Here is a 16,526-nt window from a genome sequence, read left to right on the forward strand (position 1 = left end):
ATATAAACTCTAACCTGAAGGCAGTCTGTTGAAGTTTGATTAAAATGCTCATTTGTGGTCTAAAACCAGACTGACGTGTTAGGTGTGGTCTTTGACTATTTAAAAACTGACTAAAACTGGGACAAAGGTTACTAAATATGACTAATACCCACAGAGACTCTTGATCTCAGGACTAAGAATTAAACAATATCTAAAAATGGCTGGCAAAATGAACACTAGGTAGGTTTTGGAAAGCCCCTGAGCAGGCATGTTATGTGTCAGCATCCCAGCACTTTCAGCACGAAGCAAGAAATGAGAGGGAGGAGAGAGTTCAGGCCACAGGATGGCATGCTGGTGTGCTTTGGACCACCAACAGTATGGAAAAGCACTCGGCTGTTCGTCAGCATGGTGGTCCGTGCTGGGCGCGGCAGCACTGACCTGGACGCTTCTATCTGTGGTGAGTAAATCCAGCTTTCTCGTGCTACAGTGAAGCGTCAGCTGGGTTAATTAAAGGAGAGAAGCAGATCCAAAGCTTTTACAGGGTTTTAAGTGAATGTACAGTGCAATGAGACATGAGACGGCTGCAAGCCAAATGCAGCAGCACAGTGGTATACACACAAAATCAAAGATGAGTGTTACATAATGTTTTCTGTGAACTTACCCTCAGCTGCACTATCTGTTAGATGCAGACAGGTGATTACTGTTAGCATCCACTCTCTCAGGAAACAAATACCTTTCATAAATATCAGTTTTGGGTCGACTGTGGTATCCTCTGCCAGCCACCTATGTACGGGGTCAACAAAGTCAGCTATTAACTAATATTTGGTTCATTGTTCTTTCTGCATCAGAAAACAACACTGTAGAAAGACCTGAAGACTACATCCTGAAACTGTTAGTGAAGATTCTCAGTCACCTAGGTCATGGTACCCTTAAGTGCTATATCATAGGCAACTGGACTTGCTTGAGTTTCTTGAGGGCACTTAAGATTATCCTGAAACTGGCTTTGTGACTTGACCTAACATTTTCTAGCGTGTATGTCATCAATTGCCTAATGTTTCATTGGGTTTTTCAATGTTTGCTTTTGTTTAAATGCTTTTTTATGTTGTCAAGCTGGAAGAAAGTAAACATTTAGCGGTACAAACAAAACAAGATCTAATCTAAACTGAACAGGAACTTGCATGAAATATAAAAGACTCAAGATGTCCATGTTCACCACAGAGGAGCTGCATACAATTATTTGGCAAATTAAAATTGCACACTATGCACACAAACCATGTCATCTGTAAAACAACAACAACATCAACAACAAAAAAGTCCCTCTCGCATGTCCGCACGAGCATTTGGTGCAGACAGAACAAACAGCACTTATTGTATGCTGAGTCAAACATGAATTATGGACACCATAACTTGATAATGAAATGCTACAGTGGAATTAGTAGGCTTGTTAACGAGTGATGCACGCAGGCTCTCTCAGAATATTTACAGAACCCCGACATTGTCCCTGGTGTGGAGCCAGCAAACATTTGCTCACTGTGTAATCTTCAGGTTTACTTTGGTGCAAAACAATTTTGCTGCCAGCAGATAGAGCGCAGACGATATGCAGACAGTGGGTATTCACTTTCTGATAGGAGATCTGTGTTCCACAACAAAACATCATCAGTTTGCAAAATATTTTTCTTATAATATCTGAAAAGAAATCAACACAAACATATTTATTAAACCCTTTGAGATATGGTAAGTGAACTGGATTTCTCTAGTAAATGTATCCTCCCTGTAGAAGCTCAAGTTATCCCTTAAGTCTTTTATCTCTGTTACAAACAGACATTTACAAAATCACAGCCAACAACAACAAGCCTCTCCAGATGCTGGTGTCTCCGGAACAAACATACAGCTCGACTGAGAAGAGATAGAGCAAATCATCATAATTAGCAGGAACTCACTGACATGGAAAAGTTCATTAACCTGTGCACTTTAGTCTGAGCCCCACAGGCTGCAGCCCACATTCATGCAGCTGTGGTATTTGGATGTGTCTGGATCTGCCTGCATCAATCATTAGAGATGAACTTTGATGCTCACATCACATTACTGCTTCCCTGTGGGCATCTTTAAAAAAAAAAAGACAGAAAAAAAGACACATATTTATCTTTTTACCAAGCAGTCTTGTAAATATGCAGCTTAAGGCTCTGTCTGAAAACCTGTATTTACAATGCCTTAATGCCACATGTGTACTCGAATCGGTGCAGGTTCTTTGGCATGACAAAGGGCCAAGATGCTCCAAAATAATTGTGTAACATGAGACTTCCCCCTTCCTAACAGACACAGATGTTGCCTTATATAGACAAAACAAAATGGCAGGAGCTGAGGATAAAGTTTAAAAACAATGAGCAACAGATTTTCAGGGTGGGAGTACGACTTCTCAACTGACTGGAGAAATTTGAATAATTTGATTTAACAAAGCATGAAAGGTTTTGTTCAAAGTTCACTGTTGCTCAACATGAGCAAAAAGTATCCATATGTGCATAGGTGAGTAATCGAAATCAATTCTGAGTTAATATTTAACAGAGGTTCTCAAAAACAGAACCTCGGCTGACGAGAAGTAATTTTGAAGTTTTTTACTTGAGTGATTCCTTTTGATGCTCCCGTTATTCCTCTACTCCTCTGTGTTTCAAAGGCAAATGTTACACTGTTTGTTTGGCAACTTTAGTTGCTAGCTGCTTTTGCAGATTCAGATCATGAATAAAGAATGTAATCAACAAAAAAATGATGCTTTTAAAAAACAAATTTATCATCCTCAAACAGCACATACTATTAAAAAGAAGAAACCCCCCCCCCCAAAGTAACTACAAAATATAAGCAATTTTAATTATGAAAAAAAATCAGAAAAGTAAAACTAACACGTGTGCGAACATCCACAGCAGCAAAGTCCAATAAAGGTGCAGCATGACAGATGTGGAGTGACGTCAGTGGACTAACGTGAAAGTCAATATTACATGTGCCCAATGATGGCAGCTCCTCAGTCTCGTCAGACTGAGATGTCTGAGTTCAGCAACGCCTTACTTTACCCATGAATAGTCCAATAATACACAGTAGACCCGAATTATTCCGCTCAACTGTTGGTACATTAAAGGGGAACTATGCTCATTTTTGAGATTCAAAGGTACAACTCGTTCTAAAATTGGTTCAGTATTGAGGGAGGCGGATGCAACCGGCAGCCGCGAAATGAGCTAAAATGGTAACGGGGGCAAATGCGTCCCGTATAAGTTTGCTTTTTTTCGCCACTGACCAGTTCAGATCGCCAGTGCTATTTCTGTAGATAGCATACTAAGCGTTTCCCTTACCTCTGGGCTGTGTGACGTCATCTCGCGAGAGCTTTGCTCCACTGTGTCTGTAGCTCTCTCCACTCGTGGGACAGCCGTTTTCTTGAGTAAGAGGTGTTTCGGGATTGGATGTCTTCTCTTCTTCGGCTGGCAGTAGTCATCTTGGGAGAAGTGAGCACTGCAGACTCGATGATCTGCAAGGCACAGTGTCTGGAGAGGAGTGTTAGCATCCATTTGTAGCACAACTAGCCACAACTTCAGCATCTCGCCGTCCAACAAAGGCAGCCTATGAAAGCTGTACGGGGTGTTGCACGACATCCTTTTCTAGCAATTCGGATAAGCACAAACACGAACCATTGTTTTCAATCGATGCAGTAAAACTCTCAGCTGTACTCTGGGACAACCAGCGCCACTCTGAGCGGCGCTCAGCATGGCTCCTCTGTCTTCTTCTGGCAACAAGCACACAGCCCAGAGGAAGTGAAGGGTAAGGGAAACGCTTAGTATGCTATCTACAGAGATAGCACTGGTGGTCTGAACCGGTCAGTGGCGAAAAAAAGCACTTTTAATGTGCAAACTTATACGGGACGCATTTGCCCCCGTTACCGTTTTAGCTCGTTTCACGGCTCCCGGTTGCATCCGCCTCCCTCAATACTGAACCAATTTTAAAACGAGTTGTACCTATGAATCATATGCACACATACACATGGGGAAGTAGGGCCCAGGTTGCAAAATACCGAAGTTATCCTTTAAGACAGTGGTTACCAACTGGTTTAGCCACAAGGTCCAGATTTCTCAATCTCAGTCATCAGTTCAAGGTCCACAAAGTTTAATTCAGTGTCATACTTGTGTTTGCCCTGCTGTCTCTTAGAGCTTCTCAAAGTCAAGGACACTTCCTTGGTGGGACAGGTCCTGTCAAGTTGCGTTGGCACAAAGAACTGTGAATACTTCATGCCCAGTGAGGATACACACACGCATCCTTGAAAATTCTCTGAAATAAGGAGTCGGTGTTCAGCAGAATTTCAAGGATCCTTGACATTGGATTCAATGGCGTAGCCTCCTTGAAATTCAGCCATTTAAGGATCCTTCCTCAACTTTGAGAATCACTGTCTATCAAGTCGCTGCTCACTTTACAGCAGATAACGCCACTTAAAAATAAAAGCTCTGTGCTTGAAATTTACCATACCTTAAAATAAAGTGCGTGTTTGCAAGTCACTTGTGGTCCATACAGAATGGATCCGCGACCCACTTTTGGACTGTGACCACCTAGTTGGGAACCCTCCAAAAATTATGAGTAAATATGAACAACTCTCTCTCACATCCAAAAACTAGAGCGCTAAAAAGCTCAAGTTTGTCATGTCATCAAGAAGAAAGTCTGAGGTTGCTTCATAGACAATGAATAGGAGAGCACCCAGGTGAATGTTCTGAGTATATGGGTGCATTTTTTGTTTCGGTAATGACAACCTACGATAACATAAAGCTCATTTGGGTATAAAAAAAGAACTCAAACATTCTGTGACCTCACAAAATCAGACTTCTGTTCATTGTCTTTCGAGCAGCTCCAGACTTTACACTTGATGACATCACAAGTTTAAGACTTTTATGGTTTTTGTCTTTCAGAGAGAGTAGCTCCTGTTTGCAAATATTGATTCAACTTTTCTAGGTCATGGAAATGACATGACATTACATATTGGAATTCTTAATTTAGATGGTGTTCCCCTTTAAGTATATTTTGATGCTGTTATGGACTTTTACATGTAACAGAAGTGAGTCCTTATTGCACCACTGCTTGTCCTTGTTTCACTTTGCTATCTGTTGAAGTCAGAGGTTTAAAAACATGACAGCCAACAGCAAAGTCTTTCCAGATGTTATTCCCTCTGGGATAAAAGTCCAGTTTGAGGCGGCTCGAGGAGCCATGGAGCAAACAACCACGATGAAGCAGAGATCACATAGAAGATTTCGATAGCCTGTGCTCTTCAGCTTCAGCGCCAGCACCGTCAGGTTTCGGCTTGTACATTTTTCACAGGCATGGTATTTGGATCTGTCCTCTCCAGTGTGCGTACCCACATGCGCATGCGTCCCGACGTTGAAAGAAAAAGGGAACGCGCTGTAACAGAGAGAGAAAGCGTTCCAGTAAACCGCTATATGTGCCTGCAGACTTCATGCCACTCAGACCCACTGTAAACTCCCCTGCGGTTTGCGTGTACGCGTCTTGTTTCCGCTACATTATTCCGAGGGATGAACTTTGATGCTCACATCACATCCCAGCTTCTACCCGGGTGTGTGTGCGCTGCAGGCAGACGCATATTTCTCGTTTTCCCACGCAGTGTGTGTTACCAAAAGCAACGTGAACTTGGTTGCAACATCATTGTACTGTACAACAGGCTCGCTCCGCGGACTGAAGCTCATCTGTCGGGCGGCACTGCTGGTAAGTAAAAGACCCTTTCGAGCTAACGTGGAGAGAAGCCTATGTGAGTGTGTGTGTGTGTTAGGAGTTTTGTACATGCCTGTAGGGAGGCATGGAACAAGACTGATGTGCTGTAACTGGCCTCATTGGATCACAAGATATCAAATTTAATTTGCCTGGCACGAGCCTTGATTTGTACATTTGTGTCAGTGAATTTAGATTTTCTTTCTCCTTTGACTCGGTTGGAGAGATAGACTGAAGACTGGGCTGGAAAATACTTGGCTGCATCATGTTTGTGAAGGATAATGACATGTATTCCTGAATTTATTCAACCACAGACAGTTATTATGTTCCCTGTGATCAGGGGCATTGAATCTGACTTGAAGTGGGATTTAAGTTACAGTCTAAACCATGAGACTCCTGGCTTAATTTCTCTGCTCTCACTCTAATTATCAGGCACAGATACACTGGGAAATATTTTTGCCCAAAGCTGTTGGTTCAGAGGCCAAGGAGCTGCACTGGCATTGCTGCATTAGTAAGATAGTAACACATCTAAATTGTTTTGGATGCATCAGCCCTGTGTGTTGCTTATTGCTACAAAACCTAGATGTGTTTTTACACTACATAGCCTACACCTAAATGCAACATTTGAAAAGTACACATTGAGTTTGTTTCAGATCTGTTACACTGGAGTTTTACTTTATAATATTTTGTTGCATTTAATGGGGCTTCGCAGTCTTTGTTCACATGGCAACTTGACTACTGTCTAACAGACCATGCCCTCTGCTGGGAAGCACTCGTCCTTGGATCACTCTGTTGCTTACAGTCTGCCTTTAGTTGAAAACATATCTGCCCTCGAAATATTCATTTAATGCAATTGAACTCTTGCAAGTTACTGAAGAAAAGTAAGCAAAGCACCACTTGTGTCATTTAGTTTAGCAGCAACAAGAACGATATATGACAGCAACTAAGAATGGGTATTATGAAAAAGGGATTCATTTTTCCAGTTATATCTCTTAACCTTTTATGTAACGATGTCCTCAGGTGAGGTACCTGAGACAAAACAGAGTTCGTAAAGAGCTCTTAACCTGCAGAAGAGCTACATTAAAGTATAAGACAAAGTTAGATGAAAAGTCATACAGCCTGGTGGCTTTGTACTGCGCCTCACCCTTCAGATTAGGTCCTCTTGTGTGATGAGATCTCTGTTCCTGTCTGGCCCTGTGCCACTGATCGTCACAGCTGGATCAAGACAGCGTATGTCACGCCATAAACCACAATCTCTCAAAGTTGCACGGTGGAAAAGTTGATTAGACTTGTTCGTGGGTGGCAGGACATTTGGGAAATATTGCCACGATAAGGTTTTACGTCATGGCATAAGGTCGAGAAATGTGACTGTACCCATACTGCCCCGACTGGGTACAGATATTTCAACATTTATTAAAAAAATAAAGGTTACTATGCAGTCATTTGTTTCTTGTTGGGTTCTGTTCAATTTAAGTTTGGTTGGCACAACTCTAGCTTGCAAATGAATGTCAGGGTGATTGTATGGTTGGTACCATCTATCTGAAAGAAATCGATAGGCAAGATACCTAGATATCAAAATATGATTGTATGAGTGAAATATTAACAGACAGAAATTTTTAATCTACAACAATGCCTGACGCTGAAACCAAATAAAAAGTGCTTGTTATGTTTAATGTTGAATAAATATCAGATGTTCAGTTGTTAGTGACATTCAGCGTGGCTGATATTGATATACTGAAAATGTTACATTAATTAGCTAAAAGAAACCAGACCTTTTCATGACATTTTCTTTATTGATATAACCTTTATTATACTGTTCTCTATGTGTAATTAAAGTTCAAGAAAACCTTTGCTTTCATTAAAACATAGCGAGCATTTCCAAAAAGTAAATGATAACACGGGTTAACAAACGATTGCATAATGCTAAAACAAAAATACATGCCTTAAGTTATTTCTGAAACATATCTAATCAAATATTTGTTATCATTTCATGTGATTTCACACTTCTAATATCAAGTTGATACTTGCTCCGCTAGTCTTTGCTCTGTGGCTCAGCCTGTCTCTCCAGCACACCTCTCGCTGAAGGTCAGCTGCCATCTCTGTTGCAGTGCAGAAATGCAAGAAAGACAGATGTGAGGAAAAAGAAACTAATATATAAAACGCGTGCAAACTTTTTCATCCTTATCATATGAACTAAGATGATCTTGCGATGCACATTATTCGTTTCCATGCGTCTTTTTTTTGTTTTTTAGACTTTAAAAACATGAAAGGCCTGCATCTCTGCTCAGGTGTTCACGTGTCCTAAAATATCAAACAAAAGAAATCAAACGTTTATATTATTTGTGCTAACAAATCTGAGACCATGTATCTTAATGGGGCTAAAATGAGCGGATTAAATCCATTTTACACATGTTACTGTGATGCATATTCACATAACATGCAGTCTTTCATTACTGTGTCCTTGAAGGGCCTCTCATCTGCCTTGTATTCCCACCTGAAGCTGACAGTCAACCCTTTGTAGGGATAGAATACAGTTTTCTGCAGATCACCTTGGAAGTCCAACCTTGACAGATTACAGAGGGAGAGAGGAGGGCTGGAGTGAGAAAGGGGGTGGATAGAAAGTAACATCTGTGCAGTATGTAATACACCTAGGTTGCAGTTGCTGTTTTGGACTGAATTTGAATGTAGAGTATGCGCTTGTGGACAGCATAACAACTGATGCATATTGATTAAATGTATCTTATTGTAGAAAACACGACAGGTATAAAACGTTTCAGTGACATTTTCCCAATATATAAACTGCAACTGCTGTGGAAATGTAATTTAAAGTAGATCTTTAAATGACAGCCTTTTTTGCCGTCACTCAGTTTTCAATAAACAGCTTTTGCTATCTTGGTAGGTAAATGAACAGACATTGAATTTGTTCCTTTTACAAATTACTACTCTATTTTTAGGCTGTTGTATTTGCTCACTGAAGCAGCAGCTACAGGAGAGAGATTTTTTTCTTTTGCACAGATGTTGCATTTAATGGGGCTTAGAGATATGAAGCACATGGCAACTTGTAGCAAATCAGATGAAACCCCACCATATCCCCTTCGCAGTGATGACTCAACCTCGCTTGGAACAATCAATCCGGCCTTTAAAATCTGATGAACACACATGTGCCCTGAAAACATCCGCCAAATGTAATCATGCTCTGGTGAACTGGTCACTGCTGTGTCTCATGGATGTAACAAATTAAAAACATCTTATTGTTATCGAGATTTGTATTTAGGACAATAAGAGACAAGAAATATGAAAAGCTAGTTGCAACTTCTAAAAATCTGGGGCCTATGGTTCACTGTATGTATTGTCATTTCAATGATTGCAAGGGCCTTTAACCCAATCCTGCGTCATCACCCTTTCTTGTTGGAGGATCCGGCTTTAATGCCTCTATTATTTAAGTGTAGTCATGTGTCAAATCTTCTGATTTTTTTACTTGAAGGGCACAAGAGGCACACACAATGCGTACAGTTGGTGATGGGAGCTTTCAATAGGACACACAGCCCTTTTCTGCCCTAAGGCCCTTAAATGGGTTAATCCGGCCTTAAAGGTCCAGTGTTCAGGACTTAAGGGCATCCATTGGCAAAAAATGACACATAATATTGTTACTATGCTTTCATTGGTTTATAATCACCCGAAACTAAGAACTGTTGTGTTTTTGTTACCTTAGAATGAGCAGTTTATATCTTAATACTGAGTCCACCATGTTGTTTGACAGTGGCCCCAAACAGACAAATCACACACAGGCTCTAGACAGGCCATTCGCGTGTTTAAGTTGGCTACTGCAGTCTTCCCACACGCTTGGCACATGGGTGAAGCTTCAGTTCTGCAGCATCAAGTGTTTGCTATATATAGAATATTTTCACCCCTTTACCTTACCACCAGACAGCCTTCTCAGACGGTAAAGGCCTGTCCCTTAAAATATCTGACATAAATGGCTATCCTATTAGAAGTTTCTCTTTCTTGGAATCCTTGTTCCAGATAATACATGCAAACAATTAGCAGCAGATGCGACACAATCAGCGGTCGATTGCGGAGGGGAAGGACCATGGAGCCCAGAGATGTGTAACCTTAGTTCAGTATGTCAGTGTGGGAACAATCTGCGTTGACCAACTGGAAACGGTCAGCTGCTGCCAAAATGCAACAGAGCAACCCTCCCTTCCATAGAGCTAATTAAGACCAGACTGATTTCCAAAGTAGTGGGCGGATGAACATGCTGAGTCACCAAGGAGCGTGTTTGCCTGGAAGTGTGCGGGCACACGCACACACACACACACACAGTATACTGTTAGATTTACAGCTATACAGCTAAGGCACTGACTATAATACCAAAATAATATCATGTCTGTTTCTATTTCAGAGACTACTTATTTCACATTTAGTTTTGATACAAACAAGAATGGAGGAATAAAAACAAAGACTTACCTAAACTGCAAAATGGAAAGTGGATGATAAAGAGTGCAGGATGGAGAGCAACTGCAAGTACAATCAGTTATGAGGCAACTACAAGTTGGTTAATGCAAAAGTGAGGCAACAAAATGAAACCACAGGCTAACGGTGAATATGGAAATCAATGTTTATTGGCCTCAGTGCGTTGGTGCTGCGGTTCTCAACCTTTTTTGTCTGATGTATGCACCACTTCAGTACCACTTCATCCACACCAGCCCTCAGGTTCCAAATGTGTTCATTTAATTTGATTACAAACTGGATGTTACCCAACACTATTAATTATATGAAAGCTGACATTGTGACAGTATTTTTCACACAAGTGGGCTGTCAGTGTTTGGTTTGGTTCGGTCAAGGTTGCATTCGCGCTGCGTGGCAGAAGCTGCTTTTTATTGGAGCTGTTTACTCATTACATTTAACTAACTACTTCACCCATTATTGTTCTTGTAGCCAACTGTTTAGACAGCTGAGACTGCTCGCTTGCTAACTAGTTCCACAAAGTCTTTCCATGTACCGCTTGGCAGCTGCACAAGTAACACCTGGGGTACAACTACTGCCTGGTTGGGATCACTGAAGGCCTGTGCATGTTCAGGATAGCAGGAATGGTGTTGCCAGATATCAGACAGAATATTCAACTCATTATACTCCATTTCCATCTTTAGTCTGCATCCAATAATTTCCATGGAGTAGGTGGATTCAGTTTTCCCCAGCCAATTACTAGAGACCGATGCATCCATTTTAATCCAGCATCATTTTAAATCCACACTGATGTGTAGCCATGCCAGTATACTAGTTTTGGCAAGGTTTTAAGAGTGGTCTGGAGCAAAGTTAAAAACTGAGAAGACATGTTGAGTAATTAAAAAATAATAAAAGGGTCCTTTAGCTTTAGCAAATTCTTTGTCTGTATATGGAATTGGTCAGAGATGCAGATTCATGACAAAATCCTTAAGTATGGATAACGAATAATACTCATCTGAAATCTGGGAATGTTGGAGTTGGCAAAGAGGATCAGGATATTGGAGAAAAGCCACATCCCAGGATCAAAATTGCCCTCACCATGACTGCCTGCAATGTCTTTGAAAGCTTTTCTTCATAAAAGCGGCCGAAGTGTTACAAAATGGGCACCAGATTTAGCTCTTCTGACTGGATTAAATTCTGGGATTATGCGTTTAAGAGGTGATTTTCTATTGTGAGCAAAACGCACATGTGATTTTCTTCGGAGAGTGTGTGTCTGTGGTGGAGAGGAATGAGCCGGTAGGTGAAAGGGGTTTAGAGAAGAAGGTCATTTTGAGTCAGCATTTATGCCTGTGCTGACCGCGTTTGCAAGGACTGTACCCATTTAGAATTGACCCATTAAATCTCACTATCAATCTGTCAGGTCTTGTAATGTTTGTTCAGCTATTAGTCATGGTAAAAGGACATGCTGTCATGGTGATGCCTGACAATAACTCAGAATGTATACATCAATTTGAACGGTAATATTGATTAATGTGAATATAATAATGATGGTTTGTTACCATTGCATAATGCTGCCTTATAGTAATGCCACTATCTCTAAATTAATGGTGATCTGTATTAATTAGCTTGATAATGCGAACATTAGCATATGTTTCTACTAATGCAAAGTACCTATAGTATTAGCCTTGTGAGCCCTCACCTTCCTTAGGACTTTGGGAGGAAGGAGCTGTAACCAGTAAATCCCTGACAACATTTTCCCATGCAGTGCTTTTGCCGGAATTACTTCCTGACTCATCTTTAATCACTCCAGTGTGTGACTAAGCTCTTTAAGTGGTCCGTCTGCATTTCTTTGGTGACCCACGGTTAGACTTATAGCAGTGCTTTAAGTACGTCTGTGGTGAGGGGCATTTCTGACAGGACTAAGTCTTCCTCTGTTGGTTTCTCACATCTTGAGGACTGTTGCCAGTGTCAGTCAGTCAGCCAGCGTGCCTTACGGCATCGCACAGCGCGCCGCTTGACCCCCTCCGCTCTCCCAGCCAGCCCTCCATCCGCCCCTCTTCCTCCATGCATCATATCACACACAGCCAGGTATTGTGCTGCTCCGCTCTTGTGTTGCCTGTGGTGTCTGTGAGGAGGTACTGTGCCTCCTGTGCGTCACGCTCGTGAGAGCTACAGTATGTCCAGCTGTTGTGACTCACATTATGCTCAGGAGGGTGGGGGTGAGGAGCCTGGACGTGATAGTATTTTATATTGAATGTTGATGCAAGTGTCGGGCCTTATATGTTGGGCTGCGACAAATTATTCAGCATTCGTTATTAATCTGTCAGTTATTTTTGCGTTAAATAATCTTAATAGTCCCAGTGAACTGGAAGTCGGAGCGTCTTTAGCTTCTCTACTAAAAAATGGGTGGGTTTAGAGTTTAGCACAATACAGAGCTAGCACAGTCTGCTGCTGAGCTGACTGTTGGCTTCACATCACACACACCTCTCTTGGCGTCTGATCAGGAGGAGACTGAGGGAGAAATGAATAAATTAGACCTCAGCCACATTGTTATGGAAGTGAAAACAAATCTCACAAAGGTTCCGCCCTCTATTGAACTCTATGGATAATACTCTCCTACAATCATGAACACACAGTCGCCCGCTGAAGTCTGCATAAATATAGCTGGCCATTGAGGACATGCCTACCCATATATAAAGAGCCCACAGTGTATTGGGCAGTATGATGGACTGAGCATCCTTTTTCTCATCAGCGACGGCGCTCACTGTCTTTCAACCTCTGCAAGGGGTTAGGCCATGGCTTCACCCAGTTTGGTGGCATACAGTGGGTTGGCTGGGGCTTCCTACTTCTCCGCTGCAGTGGCCTAGGTTATAAAGATGTTGGTGGACTATAGCGACCAGCCTTTAGCTGGTCAGGATCAATGTGGCTGGGTTGATGTTGTATCATGACAGGGTGTTCATCCATTGGGCTCCAACCACTGTACTCATAGAGTCCAATAGTGGGCGGAGCCAGTGTGACATAAAACAAAAGTTGCAATATTGAAACCTTAGTTCTGTTAGCACAGGTGGGGCCCTCTGCCTATGGACCCCATAGCTCCTGTACGCACTGCCGAGAGTGTAGGATGCTGATGCAGTGAGTGGGATGCTGATGTAATGTGTGTCCTATATATTCAGGACTCTGCACGTATTTGGTTAGAGACGTCCTGATTGGCCACTATGTTAATGCAAATTTCAGTGGGTGAATGTGTGCTCTTGATTGGAAAGAGTTACCCATAGAATCCAGTAGAGGGCTCCACTTGCACCAGTAGAACAAGGGTTACAATATTGTTACCTTCGTTTTTTTCCACCAATATTCAAACACATCTACTTATCTCTCACTGTATTGCTCTGTTGCATAGCTGTTACAACCCACGAGCAGTGAAGTGTGATATGACTGGTGCGGCTAGCTAGTCGCACAAAGTCTCATTTGATTGGTTGAACTTTTGTAAATGCCCTTGAGTGTAGGATGAGTCATCAAACATTTGGAACTGTTTTAACTGGTTTTACAGAAAGATAATGTAGAAATACTCTGATACTATTTTTGTAATACATATATTTGGCATTTAAATTATCAATTTAAACTGGGGAAATTTTCGTTTTACTTGCTACAGCGTCAGAAAATCCCAATCACAATTTCCCAGAGCCCAGTCAGGCATCTTTAAAGTACTTGTTTTGTCCGACTAAATGTGCAAGTCCCAGCAAATGCTTACATTTTATTCTCAAAGTATCAAAATTGTAGTTGTTTATTCTCTTTTAATCAAATGATTAATCCATAGTAATCATTCCAACAGTAGCTGTGTGCTCTAAAATGAAGATAATTAAATACTAGCCCATATCCAAGACCAAGAATGACATTTCTGTATTTTTGCATGTATCTGTAGTCCTACTGCATCCATCCCAGAACCCTCGTTACAAACCGTAGTTCCTTTATACAAATATCTCGGCCATGCATGCGTGGAGTTTCCTCTATTGGAGCTACTTTCAGCTGACAGGTGCTATTTTAGTACAAAGACAAGTAGAAAACAATAAATATTAAGATGGTTGTGCAGATATTCTCCTGTAGTTTTCATTTGTGATATTATTTTGTGCTTTCACTTCAGGGAGAAGCCCGGACTCATTACATCTGTACCACTGAGGAGATAATCATCGGAAATGAAAGAGGGAAAAGGTAAGATGTCCTGTAATATTGTTGTTGTTTTTTTTTTTGTTATTGTTGTTGTTGTTATGTAACTTGTGACTGCACAGTTCCCCAAGACGCTCATTTATGTTTTATTTGGAAACTTAGGCATCTGTTTGCAATATTTAGGCACTTGATTATCATGAAGTGCATTGAAGAATATGTACTGATTGGAGCTGCTCCATCAGCTGCAGTAGCGTAGGTTGTTTCATGACTTTTTCTTTAAATGATGCATATAGTCTGTAAAAAAACAACCGTGAAATATGACCATTTTAGACTGGGAGGAGCAGCATATTCTCACATTTGAGATGCTGGGACCAGCAGTTTTAGCATTTTTGCTCAATCAATGGCTCAAAAAGACAATCACTTATCAGATTTCTTGATTAAATGTCAACAAATTGACTTATGGTTTAATCAACTAATGAGCTTAATTTAGGCACTACTGTTCAGCTCTACATTGAACACAGGCAGAGAACAGTTGGATCCTGTGCCACCTCATTAAAGCACAACAGAGCTGGGGGGGAAAAAAACTCATCTTGCTTGTTTCTTAAAAGAAAAAGATTTGTTTGAAGTTTGCTCCTCGAGACATTCTTTGGTGTTTTCATCATTTCCTAAACAATAACTTAGGAAACACACACGGCCCAGCCTAATATCCTGCACAGGATGGAAACACAGCCACTTCACTGCAACTCAGACACTGCCCTCTGATTCAGGAGGCAGCAGTATCATATCATGTTTTATGTTGTGAAATGACGGTTTGGGTTTACAGGGAGGGGCTTTTGTTAAAATCTGCAGAGCGCCCCTGTGGTGGTGTTAATCGATCATGTGGTTTCTGCTCCCTCGCTGTCTCCAAGTTGGGGTGTGCATGATTTACTGGTAGATTTACAGCAGTATTACATTACTGTTGTTGCAATGTAGCCAGTGCATGTGCACTCATGCACATCTCAAAATAGATATTCAGCTGTGCACTCCTTCACTTTGCTATTGATTTTCAGCAATGAGCTAGCCCTGAAGCAGTGCCAGGCGTGTTTAGTACAACCATTTGGTAGTGTGGATGGCTCTGGCCCTCCTGTGTAGACCATGAATCAGGATGATTGCGGATAAAATGTGCATTGTGCATTAAATAGTCAGATATGTGTAACACAACATGCCTTTTAAATCTGGTTTTAGCTGTAATCTGAGCTCTCCGAAGCAACCGAGCACACAGTGCTGATGTGATGCATTGGGATTTCATATATCCCTCAGTGCAGGGAGCGAGTGTCTATCAGTTCAGCATGATCCTCTTAAAGTGATCGGCCTGCATCTGCTGCCCTTCTCGCTCTCAGCTTTTCTGTCTCTCTCTTGTTCTATCCTCCTCTTGTCTGTACGTGCTCTTGTTGTGTTTATGCTTCCTTGCATTGATTTGTTTCTCTGCCACTCCCATATACTCCAACCCTTTCTTAGCTTTAGCCTAGGCAGTGCAGCTCATTTGTATGTGTATGTGCGTGAGGTTGTGGGTGTGGGATGCCCGCTATGACTCAATCAGCCGCTGTGAAATTCATTTTACGGTGATTCCTGTTTTACATCATCTTCTCAGAAAGTGAGAATGCTCTTCAGTTGAAGGAGGTGCTAATAAATTTGGTCCTTCCACTTCTTGTACCCATCACTCAGGATAACCTCATGCACTGTGTAGACATGAGAGGACCAAGGAGCACGTGAAGATGTCCCAGAAGGCAACTAAAAGTAAGCTCTTTTGCTTTGGGTGTTTTGGGTTTTTTTATCAGATGTTGTTGTTTTGGTCAGATTACTTGAATGGGACTTTTCCCTCTTTGGATATTTAGTAAAGCACTGTGTGTTATTTTAACATGCAATGAGAGGGTTTATGGACCAGAATACACTTTGTCACACATTCATGACTACATTTTTTACCATTATAACCACTGCTAGTTTATTTCATTGGGTTATTTGTTAAGACTTGAGGTAACACGTTGAAATAATCCACAACCGTCAGTGTACGATGACACTGCATGTTCCACAGAGATAACTATTGAAAGTTTGCAACAGCAGTCTTGTTGCTGTGCCTCTCGCCACACAACATTTAGTGTTGTTTACTCCAGATGTTGTGAGAAAACACTAAGCTCTGTAGATTTTCTTCCCTTTAA

The 16,526-nt window shown here is 41.4% G+C and overlaps 1 protein-coding gene across 3 annotated transcripts in view; it reads left to right on the top strand.

Moving 5' to 3' along the window:
- The first annotated feature begins 372 nt into the window (after positions 1-372).
- The window catches only part of st3gal4 (ST3 beta-galactoside alpha-2,3-sialyltransferase 4), a 34,188-nt gene continuing 18,034 nt past the window's right edge, over positions 373-16,526 (top strand). The window contains exons 1-3 of one of the 3 annotated variants that reach the window (XM_050064353.1): positions 373-436; positions 14,309-14,376; positions 16,036-16,107. In XM_050064353.1, the coding sequence (XP_049920310.1) occupies positions 16,086-16,107 (22 nt within the window). In that variant the 5' untranslated portion in view covers positions 373-436; positions 14,309-14,376; positions 16,036-16,085. Of the gene's footprint in view, positions 437-5,211; positions 5,722-14,308; positions 14,377-16,035; positions 16,108-16,526 lie in introns of those variants that run through there. The other 2 variants (XM_050064343.1, XM_050064362.1) reach the window with 2 other exon arrangements.

Source organism: Epinephelus moara, chromosome 2, assembly GCF_006386435.1.
Source record: "Epinephelus moara isolate mb chromosome 2, YSFRI_EMoa_1.0, whole genome shotgun sequence".
NCBI classification, from domain to species: Eukaryota; Metazoa; Chordata; class Actinopteri; order Perciformes; family Serranidae; genus Epinephelus; species Epinephelus moara.